General features: G+C 33.2%; 5 protein-coding genes across 5 annotated transcripts in view; 4 read left to right on the forward strand and 1 right to left on the reverse strand.

Moving 5' to 3' along the window:
* LOC146539751 (neuropeptide SIFamide receptor-like) overlaps window positions 1–24,987 on the reverse strand; it is a 115,914-nt gene that overhangs the window by 23,069 nt on the left and 67,858 nt on the right. The gene's annotated exons all lie outside the window — the stretch shown is intronic.
* On the forward strand, window positions 1,590–2,355 carry LOC146539753 (uncharacterized). Its single transcript, XM_085207918.1, has 2 exons — window positions 1,590–1,595; window positions 1,931–2,355. The coding sequence occupies exons 1-2, from the start codon at window positions 1,590–1,592 to the stop codon at window positions 2,279–2,281; spliced, it is 357 nt and encodes a 118-aa protein (XP_085064044.1). The 3' UTR covers window positions 2,282–2,355.
* On the forward strand, window positions 4,745–5,485 carry LOC146539754 (uncharacterized). Its single transcript, XM_085207919.1, has 2 exons — window positions 4,745–4,756; window positions 5,062–5,485. The coding sequence occupies exons 1-2, from the start codon at window positions 4,745–4,747 to the stop codon at window positions 5,440–5,442; spliced, it is 393 nt and encodes a 130-aa protein (XP_085064045.1). The 3' UTR covers window positions 5,443–5,485.
* Window positions 11,184–12,167, forward strand: LOC146539755 (uncharacterized). Its single transcript, XM_085207822.1, has 2 exons — window positions 11,184–11,214; window positions 11,710–12,167. Exons 1-2 carry the CDS (start codon window positions 11,203–11,205, stop codon window positions 12,148–12,150), a joined length of 453 nt encoding a protein of 150 aa, XP_085063948.1. The 5' UTR covers window positions 11,184–11,202; the 3' UTR covers window positions 12,151–12,167.
* LOC146539756 (uncharacterized) lies at window positions 17,564–19,294 on the forward strand. The gene is made up of 2 exons (XM_085207769.1): window positions 17,564–17,630; window positions 18,756–19,294. The coding sequence occupies exons 1-2, from the start codon at window positions 17,619–17,621 to the stop codon at window positions 19,227–19,229; spliced, it is 486 nt and encodes a 161-aa protein (XP_085063895.1). The 5' UTR covers window positions 17,564–17,618; the 3' UTR covers window positions 19,230–19,294.

Raw genomic sequence — 24,987 nt, forward strand, 5'->3', positions numbered from 1 at the left:
AAACAAACTGCAAGTATATTAAAAAAATGTTACATTTCATAATAACAGAAAAATTCTATAAGCGAGTAAACCTTTATTTTTCGTATTCTCTAACAATTTCGCTTTATCTCTGAGGTATTTATAAAGTTAAGTTAGTAAAATAATATCAATATCGGGCCGGACGCAGACGTCGTGCAATTGCACAAACGTGTGACAGTAAACGCAGCAAATCCACGAGTGGGAATTCATTCAAGAAATTAAATATTTAATATTATAATTTCCTCGCTTGGGAGTGTCTTAGCACTAGGTTCCCAGGTTCCCTCTGCCTACCATGCTATGTGCGGGATACAGCGTGACGCTAAAAAATGCAAAACATTATGTTTAACTCGTCGTTATCGTCACCCGCAGCTTTGTTTGCGTGAACTTTAAGAAATAACTGGAAAATTATGTGTACTGTAATGGGTTACAGTAGGACTTTTGAGATATCACTTATTTACTCCTCCTAATCTAATAAAAAATTTCTAATAAAAAAAATCCTACATGCCAAATCTAAGAAGTAAACACAGAAATACTAACTTTTTAAGTAAGTATTTCTTAGTTAACATCGGTGCGTTGTCTGTCAGTCAGTCAGCAACGGAAGAATTTTATACACACGTAGATATAGATATCTACATATAAACAAATTTCGAAGTGTATAAATAATGGATAACAGAGTACTTTATGAGAAAATGCTTAATGTTGTAAAGCTGTCAGAGAAACGTAGATAAGAAACCGGACAAACGCGAGGTTGATTCTGTAACAAAAATTGGATGTCTCGAGCTTTTTATGAAATTCAAGCTTAGCTTAGCCAGAACCCTTTCATACGATACCTCACTTGAACTAGGGACTTTAATACCAAATTTAAATTTGCCCCTATATTTTTTTAGGATTTAACCACAAATGTATCGTTTCAATTTTGCGGACGTATGCACTCATTTTGTATGAAATAAACTACAAAATAAATATTCAATTTCGTACGAAATTCAGTTGAATTGATGCTAATTGATGATTGATGAAATGTTCGTAACTTTTAATTACATGGTCCTGACAGATGAACAGAATGACAGCAAAATGATTCTACAAGGGTTCCAATTTTTTCTTTTTAGATACGACTTTTTAAATCGCGCAAAATTCCAATCGCAAAAGTTGTGGTATTTAATAGAATAAGGTCATGTCTATTTAGGTATGCTCGCACGGTAAACGTGGTTTTTCCCCGTAAATCCTTATCCCGTGTGAATCAGGGGATAAAAATATATCCTTTATGCACATAATCGATCAGAGAAATTGCCATAAGCATCGGTTCCGCTATTCCAGAGATTAGCCTGGACAAGCAGTCAGAGAGACAGTGGAAATAACTATGAGCACTTGAAAAGACATTGTTATTTTGAGATCAAGACATACACTTCATTTTCATCTATAGATTATTTTACAATACACCAAATATATAACAATGATATATTTATATTTCAATAAACCGGAAGTCATTTGTTCTGTCAAGGTCGTCATATATTGCACATGTAAGTGAAACATGAAGTGTTTCATCATACATAGATTGGTAAAAGAGGTAAAAAATGAAGGTAAATTTACTAAAAATTGTCAAGTACATCGATTAAAAACTGGGGCGGTGGACACATTAATGTGTATAAAAGCTTTTGATCGAAGTCACAAGTCATCAGTTAGATATCATACATCAAACACAAGATGCAAGGAATTGTAAGTACAATTTATTCACATTTAATCATAAAAATTAAAAAAATAATATATATTTTTTATATATTTTAAAGTGTTAAAACACTAAATTTAATTGCACAACTACTGCTTTAAAATGTTTAACTACGTCAAAAACTCGAAATTGTATTTATATATACAAATGTGAATTAACTTGATATTTATGATTAAATATTTTTTTCAGATTGTATTCACTGCTCTTCTGGCTTCTGCCATTGCAGCCCCACTCAGCTTGGGGTACAATGCGTACGTGCCGTTGTCTAAGTCCACCTTCTCGTCGAGCAGTCAGGTCGTCAACCATGGAAGTGCCCACATCGTCCACGCCCCGGTAGTGGCCCATGAAGTCGAATACCACGTGCCTTTAGCCAAGTCCACTGTGACTAAGAGCAGTCAAATTGTAGACCACGGATCCACCATCGTTGCCCATGCTCCAGTAGCCCACGCAGTGGTCGCGCCAGTGTCCTACGCCCCGGTAGCCCACGCCGTAGTATCCCACGCTCCGGTCTACTCATACAGCTCTTCAGTATTATACTAATCACTACATGATAATTTTCTGTCACACTCATCACCCTAAAACCTTAAGACTCCGATAATTTATTTATTTTTTCTTATTTGTTGTAAATATAATGATGTTTTTGTTGAATAAATAATTTTGTTTCCAAAATTTTTCTCATTATTTTGATATCTATACATATTGACCAAATTATGAATCAATTTTTCAATTATCATAATGATTATATTATCACCATCAATTTCTGATAAATTGAAACCTCTATAAAACTTTTTGAACCGACACATAATAGAAGACAATATTTTTCTAAGTTTTAAGTTTTACAATGATTTGAAGTGTAAAATTTGAATTAAAAATACTCGTAAGTAATCTTTACATGTAAAAATGAAGTTTTGTCTATATTTTATTCATAGAATGGGAAACTATGCATTTGATCATGTGATAATCTTTAACTAAGTAGTTGTGCATGAGCCCACGAAGGTTTCTGAGTTGGTGCGACCTTTTTTTTTTTTTGAAAATGAACAATATCAATAAAATGACTCAAAAAAAATTGAATATTTGTGTAATGTCTTTCCTTCAAATTTATTTTAGTTGGTGGCGTAGCAACGCGCGTAGCGTCAGCTAGTCTTATATTATATTTGTTCATGAATATACTTTTATTAAATATGTGAATCAATTTTACATTTTTAAATATAAATTATTATAAAAAAGACACATTACAGATATTTGTTTATCATTATTCAATAAATATATAATATTAATGACGAGTATTTTTAATTCAAGTTTAAACATTTAATAATTATATTTTTTTATAACATAAATTTTATATTTGTTTGCAGTACGTAGTCGAGTGAAATTAATATAACCATAAACATCAAAGGCCACATAAATATTACTTTTTTCTCAAAAAATCTTATTGCAAGTTTATTAAACAAGAGTTATTATAATATTGCTTATTAAGATAAATCGTTATTACGTTTTTAGTAAAACTAGTATTAGTATTAAAATCAAATCTTCACGCTATATGCCGCATTTAGAATGGTAGGCAGAGGGGACCTAGTGTTTAGACACTATTCTCTATTTTCCGCCGAATTCTGGAAGCATTGCGTGTTGAGTGACGGAACTCAACAGTGTCGTTTACACCACCAGTGTCCAGTGCCCCTTCATAGCCACTTGCATTCATTCTTACATTACATCTTGACGAGAAATAAGTATATCACTCTGTCTGTTACAGTTTCATGCCTATAACTACATTACGTTAACTATTTTTGAAATGTGACTTTAAAATGTTAAAAGTATAATATATAGTTTGAAATCGAAAAATGTTTCCTATATCTATTGAAATTTCCATGTAATTTTTATTTAATGTAATTAATGGTAATTATCATTTTGCTTGGCTGCCTTAATCAAGACTAAGTCCAAAAGATCTAGATTTAATCTCAATAGACTTTATATTTTTGATACCTTAAATAGTAAATAGTATAAAGATATAAAGTATAATGGTTTAAAGATTTCAAGGTCTGCTTTATAAAATATTAATAATAGCACGCAACTTTGTTTACATGGAAATCAACATGTAAAATAAAAAAAGGCATATATTTCCCGTCTTTGTAAGAATTCCCCCTTCCACGAATTTTGAAGGCGTGTTGCCTTCAAAATTCGCCAGAAAATGGCAAACAGAAGTGTCTTAATGGGAATAAAGTGTCTTACACTAGGTTCCTAGGTTCCGTTTGCCTACTCTGCTAAGGGCGAGATACAGAGTATAGAGCGTAAAAAAAGAACTCCGAAAAATCCATTTTTAGTCCTACCTACCAAATTTCAACGTTTCAAACCCAGTATTCATCGTCGGACATCATCGTAACGGAGACAATTTTATATTTTAAATATTTTTCATGTATTATGTGTAAGTATATAATATAATGTGCTATTATAGATCAAGCAAAATAATCATTGACTTTAATTAACATTTTGAGTCGGATTCAAAATGAAAAAAGTTAAATAAAAAAAAACTAAAAACATGCCTTTCTGCACGAAGTGATATGAATAAATTTGGTTAGAAATATAAATTATATGAGCCTAAACTCCAATACTTTACAATTAACCTCTGAAGGGTACCAGTAATCAGATCCTGTCTTCACAATCAGACAAATTGTCATAGTTAGAAGTTGACCTAATGAAAGCATACTAAAAATTATACAAATTATGTGTTTTCTACTGGTCAAGCATAATGTAAAAAAACACTAAAAATCTAATTTGCTTGGGGAAAATATATTTGGCCATGAGGGAAGTCTTTACGTTTACCTTTCTATATTTAGCACACTTATATTAGTGTATGACGTAAACAAATCGAAGGTGATTTTTATGAAAAAAAATTGTCAAGTATATTAAATAAGAACTGGGGCAATAGACGATTAAAAGCGTATATAAAAAGATTAAATCAGACCCAGAATTCATCAGTTTGATATCAGACACCAAATATAAAACAAAATGCAAGGAATCGTGAGTATTTAAATTATTATTTTTAATAGAGAGACTAAAGACATAAATATGTATACAGTGCATTTATATTTCAACATTGATAATAATTATGATTAAGTTGATTATAAAAAAGATATCAAATGTTTTACGTAGAAAGTAGACGCTACCAGTACAGCTTTGTGTCATAATATCCGTTTATACAAGTATACTGAAACAAATTTTAGGAAACATCATTACATTCTATACATGCCATACATTGAGCAATAAATATTTGTTTGTCAGGAGTTTATAGTTTGATTTAAAATGTGGATTTATTATATTTTCAGATCGTATTCACCGCTCTTCTGGCTTCTGTTATTGCAGCCCCACTCAGCTTGGGGTACAACGCGTACGTGCCGTGGTCTAAGTCTACCTTCTCGTCGAGCAGCCAGGTCGTCGACCATGGAAGTGCCCACATCGTCCACGCTCCCGTAGTAGCCCATGAAGTCGAATACCACGTGCCTCTAGCCAAGTCCACTGTGACTAAGAGCAGTCAAGTAGTAGACCACGGATCCACCATTGTTGCCCACGCTCCAGTAGCTCATGCTGTGGTCCCATCAGTGTCCTACGCCCCGCTTGCCCACGCCGTGGTGTCCCACGCCCCGGTCTCTCACGCTGTAGTATCCCAACCTTCAATCTACTCATACAGCTCTTCACTATTATACTAATAACCAGACGACCATTCAGTCATCTTCAGCTCCTCATCCTAAAAATCGATTAACTTATTAAATTTGTTTGATTGTTGTTTTATTTTGTTAAATAAATACTATTATTTATAAAATTTTGTTTTCATATTGTGATAGCTATAAATAATTACCTACTTATCAATGACTAACTGTTTTTGTATTAATATTAAAGCTAAAGGCTTATTGTGGCGCAGGGACACAAGTGTGCGACTGTGAATGCAACAGGTCGTGGGATCGATTCTGATTCGAGGAAATTAAATATTAAATATTTTTGTTTCCTTGCTCTGGTAACCAGTTCCATATAATATACATCAAAATGTAAAAACGGAACACTTATAGGATCACTTTATAGCCCGTCTGTCCGTCTTTCAAGAACTGGAAATTGCGCAGACAAGCTGACATCAAGCTGCTTAAAGTCCACACACCCTTGAAGCATAGAATCAAACTTCTAAGTAATATAGTCAAAAGATATGAGCATCTATCCACCGATTTTGCTGCATTTTGTGTAAAATTTACTAATATTTATATGGTACTTTCCGTAGACATACAGTTACGCATTTTGGCATAAACTGAAAACTAGCTAACAACATATCTGAAATTTGCAAATTTATAGGCATTTCATAGAAAAGAAACATTATAAACTCATATTTATATTTCATTTCATACAAAATTAATGCATATGTGCGCAAGCTTAACTTTGTCTACTTACGTCAACGCCAATTACGGGGTGTGCGGGTAGACAGAGGGAATGTATTATTAAGGCACTACGTTGCCTACTTTCCGCCGAATACTGGAGGCATTGTGTGTTGAGAGGCGGAACTGAATGCTAAAATTTGCTTCGACACCAGAGCGAAGAAATGAAATGAATAAATATTTCATCTCCTCGAGTGGGGATCGAGCCACAACAGTCACACTTTGTGCCCCTTCGCCACATTTTTTTTATAAGAAAAACCTTAAAATACACAAAAATAATATTAATATGGAAATATCAGCGTTCGTCAGAAGATACTGACATAAACAGAAAAACAAATATTGTAGAGTTTCTTACCTTAAAATAAAAAATGGAAGCCTTACCTCACTCTGCTGTACGTCTGTATGTCTGGTCTGTCCGTATGTCCGTGCAATATGTTATAGTTTATCAAATAACATATCGAAAAATATATTTTTAAAAACCATTGTTTTTATTTTTTTTGGCAATCACATTATTTGATAACTTATCTATAAGACAAATGTATATTAAATACTATATATGTTGTCTTTCGTCTGTACAGATGAAGACAGGCTGCTACTTATTATAGAGTTCCTAATAATGTTTGTAATTATATAACATAACCAAATAACTTGCTATAAAAAAACGTCTAGTTCCATTAACACTAGAAGTGCCGAAGATTGATACACCCCTTGAACCTACCAAAGATTGATACCTACCATTCTACTTATTATATTGATTGTTGGAATAAGACAAGAAAATTATTATTAAAATAATTTGTAAAATATACCGACCACGTTTATTAATCAATTTAAAATCAATTCTTATTCTTTAACAAACATAAAAGTAGCAAAAAGTAAACACAAAGTAAAAATCAAATATTTCAAATACGTTATAAGATCGTGACAACTTATTGATAAACTCTTACAAAACTATAAGTTATTGAAATTAGTTAATATTATTTGGCATTTTTTTTTTGTATATGTGGTACCTGCTTCACAGAAGATTTATAACTTTACTAATATATATTTTTTACAAGAATTCACTACTTAACACTAGGTTCCCAGGTTCCCTCTACCTATCCTACCCATGACCATATTTGGTCTCGAGCGTTTTTCTGAAATTCAAGCTTAGGTTAGCTAGAGTCCGTTACCTCACTTGAACTAGCAGCAAAATTTGGTAAGGAAACCAACTTTGCCCCATTTTTCAGGCTATTATTTTATTTTTTAATACAAAAGTATAGTTTTCAGATTTTTTCTTGAACTGGTACTACCTGTAGATGCTAACTACCAAATTTTATTATTCTAGGTTTATACAGGGGTACCTTATTATTTATTATTAAAATTGTTTTCCTTTAGAATGTCGAAATACTCGTTTTTTACTATATAAATGGTCATATCTTTTTTTTTAAGTATGATTTTTTCAGGAAGATTTTTGTTTATTTATCCTATATCTTATAAAACAAAGTCGCTTTTCGTGTCTGTCTGTTGTTTCTAACTCTTCTTCTTCTAAACCACCCAACGGATTTTTATGCGGTTTTCACCATTAGATCGAGTATTTTTCGTAGAAGGTTTATATATAGTTTATTATTTGTATATTCTTATATAAATTAACATAAATACGATAAATATGTATAAAGTCCAACCCGTTGAGACACTTTCGCGCATGCGCTGCTTTAATGGTAAATACTACATGAAAAAAATGTACTGGATTATTGTTCCTTTTAATAAGATCTACAAAAAAGTTAGTCCGCGACGGCATATTCGTATCTTTTAAGAATAACGTGTAGTGATCATTTTTGTGTCTAAAAATAATAATTTCAATATATTTTTTAACCGACTTCTGTAAGAAAAGGAGGTTATCAATTCGACTGTATGATGTTTGTTACCTCATAACTTTTAACTGGGTGGACCGATTTTGATATTTTTTTTTTATTTGAAAGGTATAGCTTCCCGAATGGTCCCATTTTTTTTTGGTCCATGTCTGACAATGGTATCCATGAGAAAATCACATAAGTCTTAAATTTGCATTATGCATGTGCGCGACTAATAGCCGAATAACTCAATGTCGCGCCAACCGATTTTGATGATTCTTTTTTTATTTGAAAGGATACACTTCAAGGATAATTTGTTGAAAGTTTGGTTAGGTTTCGATTATGGAATCCGGAGAAAATTGACAAAGTTTGTTTTTTTTGGTCAAAAATTAATTATACTGTAATAGTTACAAGCAAAAACTTGTTAAATTGATGTCAGAAGTGAGATTCCTGATCGTTGCATTTCTTTTCAACCAATCTCAAAAAAGAGGATGTTCTCATTTTCAACCAACTTCAAAAAAGGGAGATTCCGAATTCACCCGAATACTTTTTATGTTTGTTCTTGTCAATATACCAAAATGTAACTTTGCACAAAAATAATAGCTAATTAAATGAAGTTTTACATAGAACAATTACAACCACTCGTTGACAACCACTACCACCACCATCACCACTCGTTCAAGAAGCATCATTTTAAGATCTACCCATCACTAAAAATCGTAAAATAAATTAATTTTTAACAAAAACAAAAACCGACTTCTAACAACGAACTAAAAAGTGAAAAATAATTATACAAAGATTTTATAATTTTAAAGTCGGTGTCAAACTAATGCTACAACACCTTTACTACAATATCTAATTACTAAGCCTGTTTGTTTTACTTGGCACCGACTTCAAAATTATAAAATCTTTGTATAATTATTTTTCACTTTTTAGTTCGTTGTTAGAAGTCGGTTTTTGTTTTTGTTAAAAATTAATTATTGTGAGTCATATTTTTCCATAATGGTATTAATCCTTATCCTTTAAAATACTTCATTAATTTTCTACTTAACGTAGAAAATTAATGTAGTATTTTAATATTTTACAAAGATAAAATTTGCTTTTTACACTATTTCGAAATTGCGAATAGTTTCACAGAAAAACGCTTTTAATTGTTGACACATCACGCCGTTGACACATCAGCTGTATGTTACTCAAGTTACACTTATCCCTTACTCTCAGCATATAAATAAGTACGAGTATATTAATTACGTTGGTCATTTAATGTAGATCAAAACTGTCTTTTACTGTTTTTCATTTTAATAAGTACTTTAGAAGTTGCTACAATATCAAAAAATCTTTGCTGCGAAACGGCTCACACTCGTCGTGCGCCTGCCTTACAGGCATCGATGGTTCAGTGGTAGAATGCTCGCCTGCCACGCAGGCGGCCCGGGTTCGATTCCCGGCCCATGCATTCTATTTAATTTTCCTCACAGGCAGCTACGTAGTGCTTGCTTTTCTTCAAGGACAGAATACCCTCTTCAGCATTAACCACAAGCTTCTGATGAATGTATTATTTCAGCGCGATATATTTGGTTTCATATTTTTTGTAGTAGTTATTAGTAGGTAGATTTTTGTTTATAATTTCTTCCGTTTAAAAATAGTCATTTAACTATCTAAAAATAGTCATTTAAATATATTTTAATAAGTACTTGAAAAGATTAGTAGCACAGATTTAAAATTACGGTACCTACTGAAAAATCCTTGCTATGTAAAACAATTTTAAAATCCTTATTGCAACTACGAAAATGCGGGTTGCATTAGGGTTTAATTAATTTTCACATTATCTTAAGTGCTTTGCAAACATACATTATATGGACAATCCAGTAGTAAAAGCGGGCGAAGCCGCAAGAGGGTCGCTAGTATACTTATATGTTTATCAACTCGAAATCTCCAAAAATTCCTAAGATAAAGGCACAGACAGACGAATGGACAACGAAATGATCTTATAAGGGTTCCTTTTTTCCTTAAAATGTACGGAACCCTAAAAATTTTGGGAATTGACTGCTAAACCTAGTGTTTTTTTATCTCCGCTCCCGCGTCGCCCCTTCACCTTCACGTCGTCCCAGAGGCATGAAAATATGTCAAATTATTCCCTCAAATAGTGAAGTAATAATGACGGAACAAAAATGACCCAGCGGCAGTTCTAAGTAAATCATTTTTTTTTCGAAAAGTATGACTGTTATAAAATTAATTATATTTTAAATTAGATAAATGTATAAAATTACTTAATGTCAAAAAGTTTCATCAACATAAATTAACAAATAAAAAAGTTACATACAATCAAACTTGCGTATGGGACAAAAATGGGACGGAGGCGGTTCTAGTGTTAAATATAAAATATCTATATTAGGAGATCGATAAATTGAATTATATAACAAGAATACGAATCTTTTCAAAATAGTAATATTTGCTTCAAAATTAGCTAAAGATTTTTTTTATAGTCCAAAGAAAATTTAAAATTTATTACAAACAAAAATTAAAAATAAATTAAATCAGCAGGGAAGACAGAGAGAACCTTCCACCACTTTCCGCCCAATTTTTCGAGGCATTGTGTGTTGAGTGACGAAACTTAACACCAGGTTTTTGCTTTGGTGCCAGAGCGAAGAAATGAAAATGTTAATAAATAATAATCCATTCCCTCAAATGGGGAATAACCCACAAACTTCGCGTTACAGCTACTCCCTTGTGCCCACATTTGCGTGTAAGATGCCCGCTTACAGCAGGGTAGGCAGAAGAAATGTAACGTTAAAGTATTCTTATCCCCAATTTCCGCCTTATCTTTGAAACATATTTCCATTTTCTTTACTCTGTTATTCAGGCAAAGCGCGGCGTCACTTAACACGCAGTGCCTCCAGAATTTGGAGAAAAATGGGGAATGGACATTAGATACCAACTCGTACTGCGAGCTCACCTACTCCTAGCTGTGTTTGGGATATAAAGTGACGCTTTATAAAATATTAACATAAATATTTTTTTTTTTTAAATCTGCTTCCTTTCTGTACACATGCATGTATGACATTAGTGTATGACGTAAAACCGAAGGTGATTTTTATGAAAAAAAAATTGTCAAGTACATTGAATGGGAACTAGGGCAATGGACAATTTAAGGCGTATATAAAAAGAACATATGACACCCAGAATTTATCAGTTTGATATCAGACACCAAACACTAAACAAAATGCAAGGAATCGTGAGTATTCGAATTCATTGAATTTTATAATTAAACGTAATTATAGGGATTTCACAAATATTTTTACTCATATTCTTCGTATGTTATAGGTAAATAAAAAGAGTACAAAACATAAAATCTCTCCTCATCACTTACTTTATTTTCGTAAGTCCATCTTAACCTAGTGTTAAAACTCTCCGTTATCCTTTTTCCACCCAATTTTTAAAGTATTGCGTTTTGCATGACGGAACTCGATGGCGAGCTTCCTCTTTTATTCCTTCGAGTGGAAATCAAACCCATGACCATAGCGTTTATAAACATAACGAATAGTATTGTGTTAATATACAATAATAATTGCCGTTAAAAATAAAAGCTACAAGTTGTGTGTTACAATATCCGCTAAAACAAGATATTCTGAAAATATTACTTAAAGTAATAACACTGAGTTGGCACATACTGTGTATGTAATATATGTCTCCTTTTTAATAATAAATCTTTTAACGTTTTTTTTTTCAGATTGTTTTCGCTGCTCTTTTAGCTTCTGCCATCGCTGCACCACTCAGCTTGGGCTATAACGCGTACGTGCCGCTATCTAAGTCCACCTTCTCATCGAGCAGCCAGGTCGTCAACCATGGAAGTGCTCACATTGTCCACGCCCCAGTAGTGGCTCATGAAGTCGAATACCACGTGCCTTTAGCCAAGTCCACTGTGACCAAGAGTAGTCAAGTTGTAGACCATGGATCCACCATCGTTGCCCACGCTCCAGTCGCCCACGCTGTGGCCGTGCCTGTATCCCACGCTGTAGTAGCACCAGTTTCCCACGCTATCGTATCCCACGCTCCAGTTTATTCAGTAAGCTCTCCCGTGGTTTACAAATCTGGAGACGCTGCAATCTCCCATCAAAGTTCTTCAACCTATGAATCACACAACTCATTACCTTTTTACGCTTTCCACTGATTCTTCTTGTTAAATAAACTATTATTACTTAATAATGTTTTATTATGTTTTCTGTATTTTTAAAGGTGACCTTAAATCCATCTTATATCTCGATTAAATATAAGAACAAGTAAAACTTATTTTTATATTTTTTTCAGAAATGATTTTAATCCTGAATATGATTTAGTGTTGTTTTTTTTTATTTGCGTAACTGTTTTACTCATAGTAATGCTCAAATAAGAAAATTCAAATTTGTTTTCTCAGAAACAGTCGAATGAAAACTCAGTTTAAATTAAACTTTTGGTAATTAAATTATTTGTCTTAGCTACCGAAGAATTGGAATTAAGAATTCGATCTTAATGAAAACATATAGCTTTGTTGCTATAAAGTCCTATTAAGGCAGAGGGTCACTTCAGTGAAAGTTTTTTTTTGCTTCCTTTTAGCTTCTCTCTGTTTCCCGCATATAGCAGCGTAGGTAGTAAATTCATCATTCATTTTAATTCTTCGAATTAAGACACTCTATTTTTCTAATTAAATATAGTTTCAGTCCAATTTTGAAATACCACGTGTTGAGTGGCGTAACTCAACTACACTCAATCTTATCATCAGAACCAGGATATGGAAACAATTCATTCCCCTAACTGTGAATCGAGCTTACTACCGCCTCGTCTACCGTCAATCTTTACACTTAAATTAATTATAAAAAATAATTAACACGCTAAACGACTCCACTCCCGCGTGGCAACAATGACAACGTCACCATAACTTCAACTGTGGAGTACAATTTCATAAGAAAATAATAATTGCGACTACATACAAATATATTGCGCAAATTTAAATAATTGTGTCCATCTTTGAAGGTTTTGTACGTAACACTAAGCTATGTACTAATGAGACAAATTACATATTGTAAGTACTGTACTCGTGATAGGGTACTTTTTGTTCATCTTTAAGCACTCATCTTTACTTGTACTCATCTGTCCATACAGAACCATTATTGGCCATTGGGTCATTTATTTTAAAATATTTTCTAAAAACGAAGATTATCAGTTCGATTTATCATAATTATGTTTGTAATATTGTTAGAATTTCAACTTCCAAAAATTTGCTTTGATCGTAATTAGGTAATTCAATTTATGAAACAATTTAAGTTTAATCTATATAGGTTCAATAGTTCCTGAGATATAGTTATCCAGAACTAAGCAAATATGAACAAATAAGACTATTTCTTTTTTATAAATCCGATTATTTTTATGTACAACATAAAATAATATGAGGCCATTATAACGTAGCGGCATAGTTTCTGACCGTAAACTCGGCACTTGTGTGTTCGATTCCCATTTTGCAGAGTTGAATTCCGTTTTAACACTGGATTTCCCTGTCCACCCTGCGGGCTATAGCATGAAGTTTAAAAAAATACTTAAATAAAATATCAATTATGAATTTTCGAAATATGAACCTGCTACATTCACACGGTATGTATATACTATACTTTTTCATCCTACTGAGCTGTCAAAACGTTATCTTACATCGATCTCACGCAGTCAAAGCATAAATAAAAATGTTCCCGGCCGCCTCGGTAAGGCCGCGTTATTGAATGTGAAATAATCGATACTTAAAAACCACTTTAATTAAGTCCACGGTAGCTTTTAATGAAATATTAATGCTTTCGGTCATAATTTTTGAGCATAATTAATTCGAGATTTAATATTTTTTATTTAAAAAAAAAACTGTCTCGTGCTTTATTGTGAATGAAGAAATGTTGCATTGCGGAACTTAACACTATTAATTTTTTTCTAACCTCTGAAGAGTTCAACGATTCAGGATTTGGTTCAGGATGCACGCAATTTCCAAGTTTCATAGCGATGCAGTGTACACTATATAGTAGCAATTGCGCTATAAGCGCACTCAAGATGCAATTCCTCTTGAAATCGGCGAAAAGTGGAGAAAGAAAGTGACTTAATTGGAACGGAGTGCCTTAACACTACGTTTCCAGGTCCCTACCCTACTCAGTGGAATATAGCGTGAACCGAATAAAACAGTAGTTCCCGAGTTTAACGAGTGCAACCAAACAAATTTTTCAGTTATATAATGCCATTATAGATTACAAATATAATCGTACAACATAATGAGTGGTTGCATCTGTCAGATCGCCGGCAACATGCGAGGCGGCAATCATGTCGAAACTCGAAATACACTCAAAAATCCTTTATTAAAGTACCGTGGCCGTTGCCGTTGCCAAACTATTTATTTCATAATATTACTTTGTGAAATTGCTTTGTAGATGTTACTTGATAGCCATTTTTAGTTATGTTATCAAGTTAGATAAGAACAATGTTGTTTCGAGGTGTTGACAGGTTCAAATCTGACGATTGCAAATATAATAATATGTATATTCAATAAGCAAAGTGGCACATTGATTGTGGGTTTGATTCCCACTTGGGGCAATGACGATGAATGAGCTTATTCCATTTATTTTTCATGTTTCATGTTCTCATAATTGTGATTTTCATGTTCTGGTTGATAAAGGGCGGCGTTGAGTTCCGGCACTCAAGTCGTAATGGTCTATAGATTCACGCGGTATCCCGTCCGCATGAATTTATTAAATCCGTTGTAAAAAAATTGCGGGCACGTAGTTTACAAAATATAAAAAGCTTACGGTCAGTTCTAATAAAAGCTTAAACATGATTCAATATCAAATTATAAACTTTCATCATTAATCAATGTTATTATAAGCTTTCTTTGAAAATTATTTTTGAGCCAAAGAAAATGTTAAATCGATATTAAATTTCAATAAGCAAGTATTCGAGTCAAGTCATCGCCGTTGTGGAGTAGAGGCACAAACGTGCGACTGTAAACGCAGCGTTTGTTTGTTCGATTCCCATTCTGGGAAATGAAATATTTAATATTTTCGTTTTGGTAACGGGACAAAGCGTTGAGTTCCGCCACCTAAAACTCAATTTTTCCAAAATTAACGGTACGGAACGGTCTTTATTTGAAAAAAGAATTCATAATCATTCAAATCAACTTCAAGCTGTATCCCTCACACATCAAGGTAGGCAGAGAGAACCTAATGTTAAGACACTCCGTTCCCCGCTTACCGCCGAATTTTGGAGGCATTGCGTGTTAGGTAAGAGGCGAAACTCAACGCTGTATAAATATATCATTCCCTCGAGCGGGGATCGGGCCCACAACAGTAAACTATATGAGGAAACATACCCCAGCTTTCGATCTCGGTATTATAAATAATTGAAAGTAATACGATATTCTAATTACGACAAATCTCGTTGAACTTGTCGTTTGATCAAAACAAACAACATTTTACCAATGAGCCTTGAGAGCTTCGCAATTTTTAATCGATGTGACACACATACGTACCTCACGGTGATCTCGTAGAATAAGTTTATAATATCCCATAAGTTAAGGACAATATATATGTATAAAAAATGATAAGAGTAGGTGAATTTTACTTTCCGGTGTGATATAAAAAAACACACTAAGAAGGACAATATAAGTTAATAATTTTATACGTTTAAGTCTTCAGTATATTTACTTTATTGAGAATTATTTAAAAAAATATTCTCAATAAAGTAAGAGGCGAGCCATAAATGCGACATGTTGTGGGTTCGATTCTTCTCGAGCAAATGTAACATTATAATTTTCCTTGCTCTGATAACGAGGCAAGACGTAGCGCTGAGTTCCACCACTCAACAAGCCTCTCCTCCAGAAATTGGCGAAATTGGGGAACGGAAGTGTCGTAATGGAAACGCAGTGTCCTAGGGTTCCTCTCTGTCTACCCTACTAAGAGCGGGATACGGCTTTTACCTAAAAAAAATATATAACAAAATCTAGAAAAAAAGATTCAAAAAATTAAAATAGTAACCTCAATTAAAAAGTTTGCGCTACCAACTTGACAGAGTGAACTTAGCATCAACCTACTTCCACAAGATCACGTTGTGTTTACATTGATTTATCATACGGCGACGTAACACTTAAACACTTATTAAGTTATTAAAGAGAAAGTTCGTTTTGGATGCGGCATTTTGGTCCTGCGCCTGTACTAACTGGCCATCGTGACGCAGCGGCACGGCGTCAGATTGTATACGTGATTGTGAGTTCAATTCCCACTTAAAGAATTGAGTTTTTTTTATTCGTCACATTACATTGTCTCAAAAATTAGATTAATGTGCAGTTTTATTGAAAGCTTAATATTTCTTTCTGAATTTGTTTTTTTTATTTTACGCTGTATCCTGCACTTAGTAGGTTAGGCAGAGGGAACCAGATGACCTAGTGTTAAGACACTCCGTTTCCATTAACTTCACTTCTGTTCGCCATTTTCCGCCGAATTCTGGAGACATTCCGTGTTACGTGACGGAACTCAACGCCGCGCTTTCTCTTGTGATATATGTAATTTATATAATCATTTTATATAGTAGATTTATATATTTAATTAATATGAAACAATAATTAAAAAAACAACACTTGAAATGTTACTAATCACATAGGAAATGTAACTAATAAAATCAATTAATAAATTATTGAACTAATTTATTTTTATAACTAATTAAATAAATACAAATAAAACTAAACACGACTCTTTAAAATTTAGATTTTTATAATTTATAGTTAATGCGTAGGTAAATATAAGATTCAGTGATATCTTTTACACATATTTAAATTATTTTACTTAACTAAAAAAAAATACGACTCCATCTAACTTTAACGCGATGATTTGGAATTCGATTCCCACTTAGGAAAGTGAAGTATTATCATGTTCTCGCTCTGGTTACAGGGCAAAACGCAGCGTTGAGTACCTGTTGCCATTCTACACCCGATATCTTAAAAATTGTAAAAAAAAGAATTTGAATAAATATGAGTTCTGCCACTCAACGCGCAATGCCTCCAGAAATTGGCAGAAAATGGGGATCGGAGTGTCTTAGCACTAGGTTCCCTCTGCATCTCTGCCTGCTCTGCGTGATACAGTTGTAAATTCAAAATAATATCATTGTTAATGCAAGCCTATTGAATTGAGCTGTACCTATATAACTAAGTTACGCCTTTGTAACGTTATAGGCACCACAGGTTGTGGATTCGATTTCCAATGAAGGCGTTGAGTTTCGCTATTCAACACATAATAGCTCCTGAATTCAGCGGAATGAGAATGTGTGTGATGTGCGGAAACAGTGTCTTAGCTGCAGGTTTTCTACCCTGCTATATGTGGGATACAAAAAAACACAATTACTAATATTATATTTAAATATATATATATAAAATATGACATCTACATATTATACCGCCTAAAGGTATACCACCCCCACCATAACCTCACTTACGACAATTACAAGTATGTTTCAAGTACACCCGCAAATATGAAACATTTCGTGAGGTATAAATACGGCGCTACAAGGTGCGTAAGTTAGATATTTCGGCCAGCTCGCTCCGGTTACTTATTTCGTTTTACGTCAAATAAAACTATTAAACAAACCAACATGCAGAAATTCGTAAGTTATTTTTTTTCTTTTTACCAAAATAGTCATCGTCTTTCTCATATCATATGAGTTACAGAAAGAATTTAGTGTTTCACTTTGTTGCCCATGTAATTTCGTTTCGATATTTGGTGCTAAGTGACGGAACTTAACGATATCCTTTCTGTGGTCAGACCAGGAAACGAGAGCATTTTTACCATTAAGTATTATAAGGATACATCAAGTGGGATTCAAACCTACAGCCATTGCGTGTATTCAAAGATTTTTCGACTCAGCACAGTTAATTAATTTTATTTGTGCTAATTTTTTATTTATTGCAACATCGAGAGAGATAAAACTATGCGTAATTAAACTTTCTTACATAATTCTCGCAAATATTTAGAATTTCTTCACAAATCAAGGTCATATTTTTATACGACATTGACTTGTTAAGAAATTCTAAGTTTTAATTTGTATTTAATTTATTTCTCCATACTTTACTTGTTCGAAATTTACCGATATTTTAAGCTTAATTTATTTTTCCTTAAATTAATTTAAGGAAAATTGTATTTTGAGATATTACGATATCAAGATTTTTATGACTTTGAAACGAGTTTGCATAATATGCATCTTCAGATATCAATATTAGTTAATTCATTTTACATAGTAACATCTCTATAATTATGATGGGCCTAACAAGTACCTACATATTTCTTAAATTCATACCGACAATCATCGTTCAATTTTAGATACAAAATAACAAGATATGGCGTCTAGCAATCTTCCTATAGAGCCAAGAATAATAAACGCAAGTAATTAAAACTTGTTCGTAGCAAAACGAAACTAAAACGTCAATACTACGAGTATTCATCCAAATCGAGTTTTCCACAATGTGAAAATCCGAAGTAAACTTTTCACTTTTCAATTTCGAGCAGACGGCAGCGATTGGTTCTGAGTTTGGAATCAAACTTTATATCTAAAACAAAAATAATAAAATGTTATTTTTCTAGACAATTCTATGAGTGCTATTGAATTTTATTGTATTTTAGAATTTATTATAAGCTATCAAGATGTGTATTTTACACGAGTGGTATTTGTTATTTTTTGCTTACTTTGAAATTTGTTTATTTATTTTATAGTTACGTTGTGTTTTATTTGCAGGTAGTATTCGCTGCTTTCTTGGCCTGCGCTGCTGCCGCACCCGGTCTCTTAGTAGCCCACGAAGCCCCAGTGGTCGCGGTCCACTCTGCACCAGTGGTCCACGCTGTACCAGTGGTAGCTTCCAAGTCGACCATCACTAAGAGCAGTCAAGTTGTCAACCATGGATCCCCTGTGGTCTCCGTACCAGTTGTGAAAGCCGCTGTTGTCGCTCCCGTAGTACATTCCGCTGCTGTAGTCCACTCTGCCCCAGTTGTCCATGCCGTACACGCCCCAGTAGTCCATGCCGTTCACGCCCCAGTAGTCCATGCCGTACGTGCCCCAATAGTCCACGCTGTACATGCCGCCCCAGTCGTCCACTCGGTCCACGCTGTAGCCCCAGTCGTCGTCAAGTCTGCCCCATCCGCCGTCTCTCACAGCAGCTCAGTCGTCCACCACTCCTCAATCAAAGCTATCCCCGTTGTAGCCATCCACTAAATGCTTTACTTAAAATCTAGATCTGTTGATTATAATATATTACCTCCGAATGTTTAATTAAGAAATGTTTTGTTTTATTAATATTTTATTACCCAAATTGAATTTAAAGAAAATCAAGTGTATTTCATTAAAATTGAATTTGCATTATTTACAAGATTAGTTTAATGCTGATTTGTTTATGCAACGAAAAAACTAATAAGTGTACACGAAGGTATATGATATAGGCACTTTAATTATTATATATCATGGAAACACCACAGCCAGCCACATAGACGACATTTAAGTGCTACCCTCTTAAGTATTCCCAAAATAATAAATTGTGTAAGAAAATATTGGTGTGGGAAATGTCACATTAATAGATTTTTTTACGGGTAAATGTTTTGATAGCGAATACTGTATACATACACGAGTAAAAAGCAACCAGCTTGCGAGAAAGCATGAACCAGAGCAGTTTTACGCTTTTTAAGAAGCAGGGTAGGGCAGCAATAATAATGAATTTGAACTTTTGATTTTTCTTTTGTATACTGATTATTAATACAGTTAAGTGCAGAATTGACTTTCGTCACGCAATGCTTCGAGCTCGAGTGAATAGCTCAGAAGGAGAGAATAAAATAACCCTATCCCGAAATAGGCGAACAGTGGAGAACAAAAATAACTAAATCCTCCCTTATCTTTTGTTACAAAGTTATTTTTATTTCTACGAATTGGATCCAAAAAAGTAAAATAAATAATACAAGCTGCTCTAAAATTTAATTTCGAGCTTTGTCGTACAAAAATATTTCTAAATAAAATTCCCCTAGAAATGCCTAGCCCGGAGATACATTTGACCTCCAAACAATACACTTCTATGCACATTTGAATCAAAGTTTCAACGGCATTCTATACATATTTTATTTTAATAAAAGTTATAGAGCAATATTTCTAAAAGATGTAATCTAAAAGATAAAAAAGAGTAGGCGCTGTGAGAACAAAGCACGATACTGAAGTGAATAGTTGAATACAGAAAATAAATTATACCTTTACATTTTATATTTGCATTAGTAATGGAGACGACATAGACTTATAGTGACCTGACTCTCTATCGATATGTTTACTAAGTGTGAGATTTTTTTTTTCGTTAGTAATGTGTTTCGTTTTTGTCCTGAGGCTAGTTCTGGCACATGAGCACAAGCGTGTAAACGCGACAGGTTGTAGGTTCGATTTTGTAAAGCGTAACTTGACTTGCGTACTAGATCTTTCACGAATTTAATGACATCCAGATATGTTATATTTACTTTTTCTTTATTTGGCTTCAATCTAGGTAGAGGGAGCATCAGAACCTAATTCTTCATTTCACTTAAAATACCTCCCCACATTCCGTAGAAATCTAGAGACGTTGCGTATTGAGTGGCGTAACTTAACTCCGCGCTTCGCCTCGTTACCAGATCTAAGAGATAAAATATTATCTTTACTTCATTCCCTCAAGTAGGAATCGAGCCCACAACCGTCACATATACTATTTCCTATCTTAGGATAGTTAATCCCAGTGTCAAGACACTCTGTTTTCCAGTCGAATTGCGTGTTAAGTGGCGTAACATTTAATATTATAAAACGATTTTCAGGATGATTTGTTTACAGGGTAGCCGGTCTAGACCCTACGTGACCTAAAAACCAAACCGCAGGTCTAAGTAGGTCATTGGTAGTCTATAAACGTCTATTGAAAATGAAAAATCTCATTGATTTATTTTATTATTTATACGAGTTTGGAATAACTTTAATTTGAAGTGGTTTGAACTAGTTTGAAATTTTCTTTCCGTTTCACACCTTATGCAGTGTAGAGAATAGAGTACTAATTTTGAAGCATTGTATGGTGTGTGGCTGACGTGAAATGAAAATATAACCAAATAATAATTCGTTCCCTCAAATGGGAACTGAACCCACAACTGTCACGTTTATGATCACACGACGGACCCAGATATTAATTATACATACAATTGTACAAGATTATACTAGATAAATGATATGTGAGCAACTGGAACTCTTTAATACCAGGTGGTATTAAGTTAAATGATAGTATTTGACAAAAAAATATGTGGCTTGGTATATTAGGCAGCGGCTTAACTTATTTAAATTCAGTTTTTACTAATATATTTTCGAAAGCTTTCCTTAACACTTAGTGTTTGTGTTATTTAATAAATATTTTTTTTATTGCAACAGGTGATACTTTAGTTCCCAATATATGGACACTAAAACAAATCATATAAGTAAAAAAATGTAGTTCAAACGGACAAAGCCGGGATCGCGTTTAGTCTTATATACAAGTACAATCAGAGTATTCAAGTCACTCACCTTATATCGCAAATATTGCCTTGCCTTTGCCTTTGACATAATTTTAATTATATACACAGACACATACTATATGTATATGTAGAATCAATAAGGTTTATAACTTGTTGTTTAAAAGGATTTATTCGCAAGCTGGCTCGTGAAGTATAGTTAGAAAGAAAATATAAGTTATTTTATTTATTTACTAGCGGACGCGCGCAGCTCCGCTTGCGTATTTAGGGGTGAATTCTAATAAACTATGAAACATGTGTTCAATGAAATATTTTTAAGAGTCTAAATTTCAAATTTTATAATAATCGGTGGCGTTTTAAAGATTTTTCCATACAAACTTTCAACCCCTTATTTGCACCCTTAGGGGGAGAATTCTAGAAAACGATGAAATAGGTATTCAATTAAATACTTTTAAAAATCTAAATTTCAAATTTCATAAAAATCGGTGCCGATTTAATTTTTTTTCCATACAAACTTTCAACCCCTGTCTCACCCCTTTAGGATTAAAATTTTTCAAAATCCCTTCTTAGTGGATGTCCAGATTACAAAAGTAAACATCTGTCCAAATTCCACGTTTGTACCATCAGCAGTTACGGCTGTGCGCGCGTCTTACCTCAGTCAGTGAGGACAAGTCTTTTTATATATATAGATTATATTTAAATCCAATGAAGACCTCGTTGTATGAAAAATGTGTTGCATTTTTCATTCGACGACATCTCCAATGCAATAAATAACTGCTGTTATCATCGAAGATATATATAAAAATCAAAGAAGTAGTTTCATGCAATGATAATAAATAATCTAGTTTTAAGACTACTACTACGACTTGTTCTTACTTTCCTTCATCGTCGAAAATCGTTTAGTTTCATTTTCGAAACATTCTGTGTTGAGTAGCGGAATTCAATTCCGCGCTTTGTCTACCAGAGCAGGAAAATGAAAAAAAAAATAGATTATATTCATTGTATAAGGAGCTTTAAAAAACAAAAGCTCAAAATTTTATAATTTTTAAAATAACATAAAAATAATTTTATATCCAACGGTTCAGTATATAAACAAATGAAATAAATGTCAATTAAATAAAAGCGATCGTGATCGCATTTACGGGACGACCTTTGCGTGACACTGACTTTACCATACTTGTATCTACACTAGCATGACACCATAAGTTACTATTACAATTAATATACTATATTATTTATATATCTGTGATTAGAATCGAACATTATTATTAAAGCTTTAGGTTACCGATGTTTTGATATACGATATCCCAGTCATATGTAGTACCGGTAAGGTAAATTCAACAGGTTGTCGGTTCACTCGAGAAAATGAAAGACATGTATTTAAATTTCTGGTAACAAGGCAAAGTGCGGCGTTGAATTCCGCCGATCAACATGCAATGCCTCAAGATTTATTTTTTTCTAAAGATACGACGGAAAGTGATGAACGGAGTTGAAGTGAAGCGTCTTAATAGAACTACTTACTCTGCTATGTGCGAGAAACAGCTTGAAACTAAAAAAAGATATCGTTATTTTAGATTGAGACACTCGGTCACTCAAATATTGTCTGTTGAGTGGTGGAACTAAATGACGCTCTTTGTCTAGTTACCAGAGTTACAAGTTCTATTGCCTGAGGTGAAATCGAACCTACAACCGAAGCGTTTACAGTCAAACGCAGTGCTGCAGCAACACCACGGCTTTACCAAGCAAAAGTAATTGGTTTTAGCAAGTTATCAATTTCCTTATTATTTTCATCACTTATTACAAAATTTTATTATAAGGGATTATCCTCACCGATAAACTGTTTTGTAAAATATACGTATAAATATTATTGTCTTATAATTCTTAACATTGCAAAACGCCGTATCTATTGCTTCGTACCTTCATTAATTAAGTGCTTGGAATATTTACTTCAATGTCTTTAAAAAATCTAATTAAAACCTACGAGTATTTATATGAGAAGCTTGCAGCTTGTCAGTTACATATCGTCCATCACTCAAGATGTCACGACACCTTTTAATTGTAAGTAAATTTGAACAATCTTTATGTTATATCATAATATTAAACGTGGGGAAGTTGGGAAAGTGGTTGGGGTCCAAGGTTCCCCCTGCCTACCCTGCTATGATACTATTTCGTTACTGAGTGAATGACAGACTACTATTAATTAGAGAAACTACAAACGACAATATTCGACTTAAAAAATTGAAATAGGCAAGTAGGTAGGTTCTAAGTACACTAAGAGAAGATTTAATTTAATTTGAATACTAAGACAAAGCGCGGCATTTGTGCATTGAATAGTATTCAACAAGCAACCTCCCTATCATTAAGCGGTAAGTTAAGAATGAAGTGTCTCCTCACTAGGTTCCCTCTCCATACACATAAAATATATCTAAAAATATATAAAATAAATCTAATTTAACGTGTATTCAGCCAGACATGGCAGATAAACACTCTAACTGGCAACCCTTAACGATTTTAATTATATAGTATAATATGTATTTTACAACGTTTTAGTGAAACCACTTTTTAATTGGACAAATTGATTTAACGCAAAGGAATATTTGTGTTTCCTTTAGTATTTACACTTTAGTATAGAATTTAACATTTTAAGTACAAAATTTAGTTTGAAATGGTGTTTGTTATATTATAATTTTCTTCTTTAAAATCAATAAAAATACAGAACACATATTCTACGTTATATTAACAGAAGAATGCAATAAATTTTAATCAGTTGATATTGCTTTGCTGATTTATAACCAAAGGCATTACGTTAATTAGATTAAACACATAAGATAATATAATCATACGAGTATATATATACATATATGTTAAATCAAAATGTTGTATATATCAAGTGAGTCATAAAATAATTTCATCAAAACAACTTGCAAAGTGAGGACTTTTAAAGCAACGTTTCATAATTTTTCTCTTACATTAAGAAATGAAATATGAAATGTATGTAAATTTATTACAGATTTTGGCAGCCGTCGTTGTGACATCAGCAGCGCCAGAACCCGGAGTTCATTTCTCCGTGCATTCATCACCCTACGTCCATGGACTTCAACCACCGCTATATCACCATCCTGTGCATAGCGTACCTATTCACACTTTTCACAAAATACACACTCCTATAGTCCATACACCTATAATTCATCCAATTGTACATAGACCAGTTCATGTACCCATAGTACATACTCCCGTGCACAGTGTCCCCATTGTGCACGCGCCTTTACACACTGTTCCCATTCATCCTATTATTAAATATAAGGTGAAACCCCATTACTGGTAAATTTAAGTACCATGTATTTATATTCAGTTTAATATAGTATATCTTATCTATCTTTGTAATTTTTGTATGTGTAACAATCGTATTTTATTTTTTATTTATTTATTTATGACTTTTTAGTGAGCTTCAAATATTGATGTATATTTGTAAATATAATATC

The sequence above is a fragment of the Heliconius melpomene genome, chromosome 3 (genome assembly GCF_056956725.1).
Source record: "Heliconius melpomene rosina isolate 202511_hmr_F chromosome 3, ASM5695672v1, whole genome shotgun sequence".
Classification (NCBI taxonomy): Eukaryota; Metazoa; Arthropoda; class Insecta; order Lepidoptera; family Nymphalidae; genus Heliconius; species Heliconius melpomene.